Below are 12179 nucleotides of genomic sequence, written 5' to 3' on the forward strand. Positions count from 1 at the left end.
TATTTATACACAGACACTAATTGCAATTTAAAAAGCCACAGGTGTGGGAAATTAACCTTTGATTGCCATTTAAACCTGTGTGTGTCACCTTGTGTGTCTGTAACAAGGCCAAACATTCAAGGGTATGTAAACTTTTGATCAGGGCCATCTGGGTGATTTCTGTTATCATTATGATTTAAAAAGGAGCCAAACAACTATGTGATAATAAATGGATTCATATGATCACTATCCTTAAATAAAAGACAGTTTTTTATTTGCACGATCAGTCATATTTTCAAAATCAGTGCCAAAATTTCACAATTTCTGCCAGGGTATGCAAACTTTTGAGCACAACTGTAGACAGACAGTTAGATAGACAGACAGACAGACAGACAGATAGATAGATAGATAGATAGATAGATAACAGTGACAGAGAGACAGACAAAAAAAGTTGTCAACAAACAGAAAACAAAGTTCACTGCCTTTGACAAAATGACCAGGGGAAATGTAGAAAGCTTCAAGAACATTTGGGATTTTTTATTTCACAAACACACGGAAGCTGATTTTAAGTATGGAATAGTAAAGAGCATCCAGGAGAGAATATAAGAGAGATCAGGGGGGTGGTCCTGATATCGGCTTCAGTTCAGAGACTCGTCCTGTAGGTGCAGCCTGTCCCTGCTTATGCTTTCTGACTCTGGCAACTTCTTGTGGAGTTGTTGCCAGCCCCGGAGATACACAGGCCAAAAACAAAACGTGCAGAAGTTACGTTGGATTTATCTTATGTTAAGAAACACCCCAACGGACACAAGAAAGAATTCGCGTGAATCAACGCACGAGGCATTTAAAGCGTCCAACATGTTCACGCGCGGGTCAAAGAAGCGACGCTCCAATCGCTCGGTAAGTCGATCTCAAGTTATGGCATCCCGCTTTTAACATCATTTACAGCTGTTTTAACCTATTCTATACACTCATTTGAATGAACGCATTGCGGTTTGAGGTCTTAAATATCATTTGAACCATATCGCGTGATGTTGGCGCTCACTTTTGTTTCTCAAACTTATTTTACCTGAGGTTTCACGACGTAGGTTTAATGTATGAAGTATTGATTTTATAACTTTCACTCTATCATTCCTTTTTTTCTTATGTAAAAAGTTGTTTTCGGTGCAGAAATGTACGCTTATCTATCATTATTTCGACCCTAACAACAAATGGGGCTTTTTTTTTTTTTTTTTTTTTTTGACAATATGAACGATTGTATTGAGGAGGCGTGGCTTATTCGTCGTCACACTTACCTGTGCAGGTGACGCCATCATTAAAGGACATTATGGCATATTTCGTGTGAAGTAAATAACATAGGTGACAATATAAGCGCAGAATACTAAAGTTTTTATATTTTCAGTTATCAAAAGTTAAAATATTATTATTAGCTATTTAAAATGTTAAATGTTAACTGTGTAGCCTATATAATATTATTAGTTAATATAAGTTACAGCCTATATAATATAAAACACTATTATCAGTTGATTTTTTTAAAAAAATGTGTTTATGCACAGTTTATTTCTGAGTGGTGTCTACTCAAATATATTGTTATAGGTATATAAACGCCTTTCTGTAAATATAACGCAGAATCTAATACAGGCTTGGAAATTTTCCAGTGACCCAATAATGTGTGTTGCACTGGAATTATTTTGGGTTTCGTCTTTGAGTCTTATAAAATCACTCCCTTCCATTGCAATATTCTGCAGTTCTCACTCATTGTTTTTAAATTATTATTGAAATGCTCTACGTGTACCTCATTAAGTTAGCATCCCAATTTAATGCTTCATATTAAAGGGATAGTTCAACCAAATTCTCTAATTCATTGACTTTCTTTCTTCTGCTGAGCACAAACAAAGATTTTTAGAAGAATATTTCAGCTCTGTATGTCCATACAGTGCAAGTGAATGGTGGCCAGAACTTTGAAGGTCCAAAAAGCCCATAAAGGCAGCATGAAAGTAATCCATATGACTCCAGTGGTTTAATCCATTTCTTTAAAAGCGATATGATAGGTGTGGGTGAGAAACGGATCAAAATTGAAGTCCTTTTTTAACTATAAATTCTCCTCCCTGCCCAGTAGGTGGGGATATACACATATAATGCAAATGGCCAAAAACAAAAGAAGAAGAATGTGAATGTGGTCTTTTATAGGGGAAAGTGGAGATTTATAGTGAAAAATATTTATCACATATGTGCCACACCTATCATGTCACTTATGAACAGTGTTGGGCAAGCTACTCAAAAAAATGTAACTAGCTAAACTACCAACTACTCAACAGAAAAATTAGTTAAGCTAAGCTAAAAGCTACACTTCAGAAAAAGTAGCAAGTTACACTACAAGCTACATGCCAAAAGTAGCTTGCTACAATTAAGCTACTTCAGATGCACAGACCATACTGTCATAGACAAAGAACCTAAAAGACGTATTTACATGATGTTTATCAAAGCTATGGTACAGTATATTACAGTTTAGTGCAATACAGTATACAAGTATACAGTAGGTGCAATACGTATGTGCATGTAAACAAACATGTAAATTCATATTTAGACATGCTACCTATACAATATGAAAAATCACTATTTTTGCAATTTATTATTCATATTTATACTACTACCTCTACAAACCCATACACATTTGAACATAATTTCATTTGCACATTTCTGTATAACAACTCAAACATACATACAGTATACTATTCATCTTATCCTGTAATTCTGTGTCTAGCTGTTGTATTTCTGTATGTACTGGAAGCTTTTGATAAGAGGCCAAATTCTGTGTGTGTGTGTGTGTGTGTGTGTGTGTGTGTGTGTGTGTAAGCACATCTGGGCAATAACAATGTGATTTCTGATGGTATCAGATGGTAATACCATGGCACTGTGATATACAACTATTTATGCACCATACTGTAGTTGCATGGTGCTTCAAAGTATTTCAAAGAATACCATGTTACTACCATGGTAATTTGATATATGACTACCATATTCATATACCATTGTATTAGCATGGTGCTCCCAGGTAATGGTACATGTCCAAAAAACATGGCAATGTCATGGTACTTTTTTAAGTGTTTTCATGTATTGCTAATAAGTGTTTTGTTACTCTTTTGGTTGGAAAATGTATTTACCGGCAGAAGTCATTCACAAGCTGCACACGTATTGAATGTAATAAAGACTTTCTTCATCACTGGCAAACGATAGGATGTATTTGCAGGTTTGGTTTCCATTGATTGACTGTACATCCACTGCAACCAGCGTTATCTTTATTTGCCGTGTTATAAAATATTCCATGAGCTTGTTGACAAGTGAGAGCGAGTGCCAAATGATTCAGCAGCGTGAGCGCAAGCTCACTGAGTCAATCAGATTGAATCGCAAACCGATTCAGACCGCTTTCCTGTCACGTGTGACCAATTCATTATAAAGAACCGACTCAAATGAGCGATTCATTTGTGATTCATTCATTCATTCGATTGATTTAGTTCTGATTCAAAATAGGGATGGGCACAAGTACTCGAGTACTCGGGTACTCGGACGTGGCAGCAATGAACGATCATGAAAACGATGATTGATAGTGATTACGCTTGATGTGACTTTTCACTTAATTCGAAATCCAGTGGCAATTACCTGACAACTAAACACAAACGTGTCAAAGAGGAAGATTATTTTTAATTTTGAGATTGATTACGTTGTGGTTTTGTGGGGTACATTGATTGTCAGAAACATCTCATAACAACCAAACTGATACAACACTGCAATGCTATCGTTACGATAATCAAAAGAGAGTGTAATTAACTGTGTTTTGAACACCTGTCTCTGCAAAATGTTTGCTAAACACGTTTTATTATCATTTCATGTAAGAACTTTGACTCGTTGATGGATATTATTTAATAAAAAGTAAATGTTTGTCACTGACCGTAAACCTCCCTGCCCTGGGTGGCGTCATGTTTGCGTGATGTAACACACACCTGCATCTCGACGAAATGAATGAAGATTTCCGCACAAGTTTCTAAGTTAGATGTCCGGTATAAAGTGCCATTCCATTGCACTTTCCCCAGTTGAAAGGTGGAAATTCCGACTCTCCGAGTAGAATGGAATGCTTCATGAATCACAGCAACAACAATATGGAGCATCGAGGTTTTACCCACAAGAGCGAACACCTGGAGGCACGTACACACACACACACACACACACCAGGCAGTATGGCAGTGGACTCAACGCACTGAAGCAATGCATATACAGCAGGCAAGTGTTTCAAACACTTTGACAGAGCGCAGCTAAATGGAACACAATGCAGCGTCTTCAAAACTGAACTTCAACTTAACACGCATATTAAAAACGCAATGGTTATGGCGTCTCCTGTTAAGCCAAATGCGATTTGAAAATAGACGGTTCAGACAGTCACTAAAAAAACTGGTGCGCACTTACTAAGATTACTACGGTAACCTGAAGGAAGAACAGACAGACGCACATTCTTTCTGAGCTGGGCAGTGAATCTTCACATAATGACAAAATATGATGCATTATATTTTGATTATGCAATCTTTTGTACATTTTGTAACATTTTATTTTATAACAGCCTATAATGATGAATAGACAATACACTGGAACAACAAGATGCAATGCAGCAGCTATAGACGTTTGTCAGACATGTTATTATATATAAAGTTATGAACATGTCATTGCCCCTCAAGTACTCGACGAGTACTCGAGTAATTAGTCCAAGTACTCGAGTAGACAAAATGACCAAAATGGCCATCTCTAATTCAAAACTGGCATTAGTAAACACCGGATACAAGGCATGATGTAGCAGTGTAGCTTTTGTCAACGCTATGCCGCTACCTTGTCAAAAATATAGCCTTGCTACTGAAAAGCTACTTGATTTAAAAACTAGCAAAGCTACTGTCTCACTACTCAGAAATGTAGTTAAGATGCCCATCACTGCTTATGAAGATATGGATTAAACCTCTGAAGACATATGGATTACTTTTAGGCTGTCTTTATGTAATTTTTGGAGCTTCAAAGGTCCTATCACCATTCACTTGCATTGTATGGACCAACAATTCTAAAAATCTTTGTTTGTGTTCTGCAGAAGAAAGAAAGTCATACACATCTGGGATGGCAAAAGGGTGATTAAATGATGAGAGAAGTTTTATTTTTGGGTGAAGTATCCCTTTAAGTCCTGTGAACGATTAACATTGCTTTTGTCTTTTATTTGTTTACTTTCATGGAGGAAGTGCTTTCCAGTGAGGAAATGTTCCTCAAATGCCTGGAAAGTGAAGCTAGGGAAGCAAGTGGACAAAAAGTAACACAACATCAAAAACATCAGGACATGCTCATGTCCATTGAATATTTTTATTGGATTAGATAGTTTTAAATGGATTAGAATACAACAGGAAACTCTTTGTTTCCTGAAGCTGCTCTCTCCATGTTGAGTAATTCAGATGTGCACCACATACTGAACTCCAGATGATAGCTGGTCTTCTTAACTGTGACATAAGTCTCTTTCCACAGTTATGTTATGTATACTAAAATAAAATGAACTGAGATAATTTGATATTGGCCTTTGATCAAATATCTTCAAAGCAAGATCAAAAACAGACCTGCCATGACCATTTTGACTTTTAGCCAGTAATACTGTAGCTATCTTCTCAATGAACCATATTAATTATTTGGGCAAGTCCTTTTTACGCAATACTCTGCTGTATCAGTGGTGGTCAGAGTATGAGGAAACGGTGATTGTGAGTCTCATTGAACTATTTTAAAAAGTGTTTTTTTAGCTTTTGATTTCTTGTAACTGTTGTCATGGTCACAATCAAGAGGAAATTTCCCTCAAGGGTGTGGACAGGAAGACACCCTGAGGGCATCCTGTCTCACCGCGAGACAGGAGACAAAAGTTATTTAGAGACCAACGTTTCAGCATTAAACCTTCAGGAGACTGTTTATCAACGTACACTGTAGATGTCTCAGGTCCTTTACGTGCTAACCTTTCTCTGCAAAAAAAATGATCATCTCAAAGCACAATTACCTTTGAGAGAGAACTCTGCAAATATGATATCTTGCCATTTATTAAATAATTTTCTTGCAGAAAGTTAAGTTCTAAATTTTTATATAAACGTTTTTGTTACTTTTTTTGCTTTCCTTGCGTTACTTACATTTTTCCGTACTTTCTGTACTTGTCTTACTTTCCATAATTGCGCTACTTTCGTTGCTTTCTTTACTTACATTTCTTTTTGTTTCTAACTTGAATTACTTGCATTACTCTCCTTTCTTACATTTCTTTCAGTTCTTTTGTTACTTTCCTTAATTGCGCAACTTTCATTACTTTCCTTACGTTTCTTTATTTTGTTACTTTCCTTACACTGCTTTCATTACTTTTCTTACATTTTATTTCTATTGTTACTTTCCTTACTTATGCTACTTACATTTCTCTCTTACTTTTTTTTGCTATTTTTGTTACTTTCTTTGCTTTCACTACTTTCAGTACTTTCCTTACTAATGTTTCTTTCTTTTGTTACTTTCCTTGCTTACATTACTTAAATTACTCTCCTTTCTTACATTTCTTTGGTACTTTTGTTACGTACTGTAATTGCTCACTTTCCCTACTTTTCTTACTTATGTTACTTACATTACTTTCATACATTTCTTTTGGTACTTTTGGTACGTTCTGTAATTGTGCTTTTGATACTTACATTTCTTTTGTTACTTTCCTTAATTACGTTACTTATATTACTCTCCTTTCTTACTTTTCTTTCTTTTGTTACTCTCTTTCGCAACTTACATTTCTCTCTTTTCTTTTGTTTATTTAGCTACTTTTGTTAATTTCCTTGCTTTCGCTACTTTACTTACGTTTCATTATTTTGTTACTTTCCTTATTTATGTTACTTACTTTACTCTCCTTTCTTACATTTCTTTCGGTACTTTTGTTACTTTCCTTGCTTTCACTACTTTCATTACTTTCCTTATGTTTCTTTCTTTTATCATTGTCCTTACTTATGTTACTTACATTACTCTCCTTTCTTACTTTTCTTTTGGTACTTATGTTACTTAACATAATTATGCTACTTTTGTTACTTTCCTTACCTTTCTTTTTTTATCCCCTTTTCCCCAATTTGGCATGCCCAATTCCCAATGCACTCCTCATGGTGGCGCAGTGACTCGCCTCGATCCGGGTGGCGGTGGACAAAGTTGCCTCCACTTCTGAGACAGTCAGCCCACGCATCTTATCACATGGCTTGCTGAGCACGTTACCGTGGAGACCTAACGCGTGTGGAGGCTCACGCTATTCACTGCGTCATCTATCAGATAATGTTGACTAATCGTTTCAGCCCTAATTTCCTTACTTTTCTTTTTTGTTTCTCTTCTTATTTACAATATTGTCATTAATCTCCTTTCTTACGTTGCTTTCGGTACTTCTGTTACTTTCCTTACGCCACTTTGGTAACTTGCGCTACGATCTTTACCTTTGTTACTTTCCTTATGTTATTAATGTTACTGTCAGTACTTTGGTTACTTTTTGCTAATTTCCCTACTTTTGCCACTTACTTTACAACTTCCAAACTTTAAATTTTGTCTGAAGGAATTTGTGTAAGGTGTTATTCCATGTAGCACAGATTCCTGCTTTGATAAAACAGAAAATATTTGGTACTGCATGAACAACTCTAAAAAACAAATATATACACTGGCGACCAAATTTTTGGAATAATGTACAGATTTTGCTCTTATGGAAAGAAATTGGTACTTTTATTCACCAAAGTGGCATTCAACTGATCACAATGTATAGTCAGGACATTAATAACGTGAAGAATTACTATTACAATTTGAAAAAAAATTCCTTCTTAAACTACTTCAAAGATTTCTCATCAAAAAATCCTCCACGTGCAGCAATGACAGCTTTGCAGATTCTTGGCATTCTAGCTGTCAGTTTGTCCAGATACTCAGGTGACATTTCACCCCACACTTCCTGTAGCACTTGCCATAGATGTGGCTGTCTTGTCGGGCACTTCTCACGCACCTTACAGTCTAGCTGATCCCACAAAAGCTCAGTGGGGTTAAGATCCATAACGCTCTTTTCCAAGTATCCGTTGTCCAATGTCTGTGTTTCTTTGCCCACTCTAACCTTTTCTTTTTGTTTTTCTGTTTCAAAAGTGGCTTTTTCTTTGCAATTCTTCCCATGAGGCCTGCACCCCTGAGTCTTCTCTTTACTGTTGTACATGAAACTGGTGTTGAGCAGGTAGAATTCAATGAAGCTGTCATCTGAGGACATGTGAGGTGTCTATTTCTCAAACTAGAGTCTCTGATGTACTTATCCTCTTGTTTAGTTGTACATCTGGCCTTCCACATCTCTTTCTGTCCTTGTTAGAGCCAGTTGTCCTTTGTCTTTGAAGACTGTAGTGTACACTTTTGTATGAAATCTTCAGTTTTTTAGTAATTTCAAGCATTGTATAGCCTTCATTCCTCAAAACAATGATTGACTGATGAGTTTCTAGAGAAAACTGTTTCTTTTTGCCATTTTAAACCTAATATTGACCTTAAGACATGCCAGTCTATTACATACTGTGGCAACAAAAAACAAAGACAATGTTAAGCTTAATTTAATGAACCAAATAGCTTTCAACTGTGTTTGATATAATGGCAAGTGATTTTCTAGTACCAAATGATCAATTTAGCATGATTACTCAAGGATAAGGTGTTGGAGTGATGGCTGCTGGAAATGGGGCCTGTCTAGGTTTGATCAAAAATTACTTTGTGATGGTGCTGTTTTTTTACATCAGTACTCTCTTGACTATTCTTTGTGATCAGTTGAATGCCACTTTGGTGAATTAAAGTACCAATTTCTTTCCGAAACAGCAAAATCTGAACATTATTCCAAACTTTTGGCCGCCAGTGTGATTTAATAAACAAATCCACAAAACCCCAAAATGGCAAATATAATGTGGTTTTCTCATTCAAACTCTCTTGTTATCCTATGTACCACTATATGACAGACTTGAGCCTTCATTTCTTTACTAGTACTGGTAGTATATTAAATCAAATCTATGAACATGTAAAGCTTTGAACCTGTTTGTCAGGATTTCCTGTGTGTAACCACATAAATTTGATGCCAGATTTTAATTTGTGAATGTGACAGCCAATTAAGTTTCTAATTTTGCTTCTTCCTCCGTGCCTTCCCCTTTTCCTTCTCTCCTATTCATTATTCAAAACAGGCTAATGCGATTAACCATTTAGCAAAGAAAAAACCCCTCAAAGATCTCACTCTCCGTCTGCCTCTCTCTTTCTCTCTGTCTCTCCCTTTCTCTCTTTAGCTGTCTCCCTCACACACACACACACACTAGTGAATAGAAGTGCTCTGGTCTCGGTTCAGTGAAGTGTTAAGAGTTCAATGATCTTACAGGTTCTGTTTGTTTTAGCACGTATGTTTCCATAGATCTCTCGTTCCTGGCGACAAGAGACTGCCATCCGGCTGCAGTCTTTCTCTCAGTTTCTCTCATCATGACTGGGTCTTTTACACACATGCCATCACAGTACCTACAAGAGCACACTGAACTTATTTGTGTTTCCTGTTTGCATTAATCTTGACTAATTTTTATATTTATTGATAACAAAAGCCTGTCCTTGCACTTCATTGTCATCAAGTACATGGTCCCACTTTATATTATGTCTTTAACTACTATGTACTTGTATCTGAGTTGTGTACATGGATGTTGATCTGCGAAACTCTCACAAGATTCACATTTGCTGCTACTGAGGTTAAGGTTTGGGTAGGGTTGGTGTAGCGTTTAAGGTTAGAGTTAGGGCCAACAATGTAATTACAGATTCCATCAGAAATATGAGAACATGAAAAACATGATAAAATGTATATTTTTGAGTTCTTGGCATATTGAATTATAAGCCATTTAGGAGCATACGTTCCAAAAACACTGTGGAAGTATCATGGTACAGTCGTGGTATCAGATGCCAAGGTGTTTTGTTATATGTGCCATTGTACTAAAAGATAACCATATTTATGTACCATGGTATTTGCCGTGGTACTTTAAAGAATACCATGGTAAACATGGTACATGTCAAAAGACATGAGAATACTATGGTATGTTTTGTTTATATAGCATGAAGTTATGTGTGAAAACACAGCCTACTTCAAATGAACATAAAATCCACCATGCAAAATATATTATATCAAGATTTTCTTGCAAGATCTTAACATATAAAATACTAATTCCCATTATCATGTTACCTAGCTGAAGGACAAGAGGCAGCTAATATACTAAGACTCTTGATCAATGTTTTTCCTCTGCCTTGTTTTCAAAATGAATTCTCACACTTTGTGTTTGCGAGAGGAAATCAGGTTTTTTAGTTGTATGGCCATTGTCTTACTGTTTACAGGCATATCAAAGATTTCAAGAACCCTCAACATGTCACATGTAAGTGTAGGAGAACAAGATCTCAGATTTATAGCTATATTTGTTCCCACAGACAAGCAGAAGACCTTAAGGCAAAACTAGGCCTGAGATTTGGGTAACAGACTACATTTGTAATTAGCTTATTGAAAAACACATGGATGTGCAATATAAATATGTCCATCTATTTTCATATGAAACTGTTTGGTGGCAAACGGTGACAGGAGGTGGAATTTTTATCTGCTAAAATTGATTTGTTTTCTGAATTCCCGAACAGCACCCCAGAAATTAATCGCACTGGGTCACGTCGTGACCTGCTTTTCCAGAGTGGGAAGCTACAGTCATAACGTCAGAGCTTCTTGGCCATAACACAGAAATAGTTCAAAACAAAAGATGATGCTGTGACACACCGCCCCAGACCATGACGGACCCTCCACCTCCAAAACGATCCCACTCCAGAGAACAGGCCTCGGTGTAACGCTCATTCCTTCGACGATAAACACGAGTCCGACCATCACCAAGCACTTTTTGCCAGTCCTGTCTGGTCCGAAGGTGGGTTTGTGCTCATAGGCGACATTGTTGCCGGTGATATCTGGTAAGACCTGCCTTACAACAGATCTACAAGCCCTCAGTCCAGCCGCTTGCGGACAGTCTGAGCACTGATGGAGGGATTGTGCATTCCTGGTGTAACTCGGGCAGTTGTTGTTGCCATCCTGTACCTGTCCTGTAGGTGTGATATTCAGATGTACCAATCCTGTGCAGGTGTTGTTACACGTGGTCTGCCACTGCGAGGACAATCAGCTGTCCTTCCTGTCTCCCTGTAGTGCTGTCTTAGGCGTCTCACAGTACGGACATTGAAATTTATTGCCCTGGCCACATCTGCAGTCCTCATGCCTCCATGCAGCATGCCTAAGGCACGTTCACACAGATGAGCAGGGACCCTGGGCATCTTTCTTTTGGTGTTTCTGGAGTCAGTAGAAAGGTCTCTTTAGTGTCCTATGTTTTTATAACTGTGACCTTAATTGCCTACCGTCTGTAAGCTGTTAGTGTCTTAACGACCGTTCCACAGGTGCATGTTTATTGATTGTTTATGGTTCATTGAACAAGCATGGAAAACATTGTTTAAACACTTTACAGTAAAGATCTGTTTTTTTTACAAAATTATCTATAAAATACAGTGTCCTGAAAAAGGGATTTCTTTTTTTTTGCTGCGTTTACTACTACTACTACTACTAATAATTATAAATATTACTTTTATTATATTTAAGTAATATCTCACATCTGTGATGCTCTGTTATGCTGCATTTTATTTGACAAAAATATCTCCAATGTTGTATTTAGGATCGTGCTGTGAGGTTCTGTATAAAATCACTTCATTTGATAAAAATAATACAATTTCATATTGAAAATTAATTTCATTTGATTAAAGTTTAAAGGAATTAATTTATATAAACACCATTTTGCTGATAAATTTGAAATTAATTGTTGATATGGAATTTATAAAAAAAAAAAAATGGTATCAGGACATCTCTAGTACAGATCATGCCCTACGTGATATTACCATCAAATTACCTCTCTGTTGTTTCTTTAATTAAACTCTCTGTTAAATTTTAACCGATAGTATTAATCAAAGAAATTGTTAATGCCAGTCAATCGGTTAACCGGTTAACCGTCTACATCTCTACATGAAATAGATCTAGCGCACACAAGTGAAATTTACAACTCATATCCGTCCGAGTGACAGATAACGTTTATTTCTAATACAATGTCTAA

At 36.6% G+C, this 12179-nt stretch overlaps 1 protein-coding gene across 2 annotated transcripts in view; it reads left to right on the forward strand.

Moving 5' to 3' along the window:
- Positions 1 to 640: 640 nt before the first annotated feature.
- LOC127415113 (prickle planar cell polarity protein 3-B-like) overlaps positions 641 to 12179 on the forward strand; it is a 90197-nt gene continuing 78658 nt past the window's right edge. The window contains exon 1 of one of the 2 annotated variants that reach the window (XM_051653674.1): positions 641 to 876. In XM_051653674.1, the coding sequence (XP_051509634.1) occupies positions 661 to 876 (216 nt within the window). In that variant the 5' untranslated portion in view covers positions 641 to 660. Of the gene's footprint in view, positions 877 to 10819; positions 10959 to 12179 lie in introns of those variants that run through there. The other variant, XM_051653675.1, reaches the window with a different exon arrangement.

Source organism: Myxocyprinus asiaticus, chromosome 24, assembly GCF_019703515.2.
Source record: "Myxocyprinus asiaticus isolate MX2 ecotype Aquarium Trade chromosome 24, UBuf_Myxa_2, whole genome shotgun sequence".
In the NCBI taxonomy this organism is placed as follows: Eukaryota; Metazoa; Chordata; class Actinopteri; order Cypriniformes; family Catostomidae; genus Myxocyprinus; species Myxocyprinus asiaticus.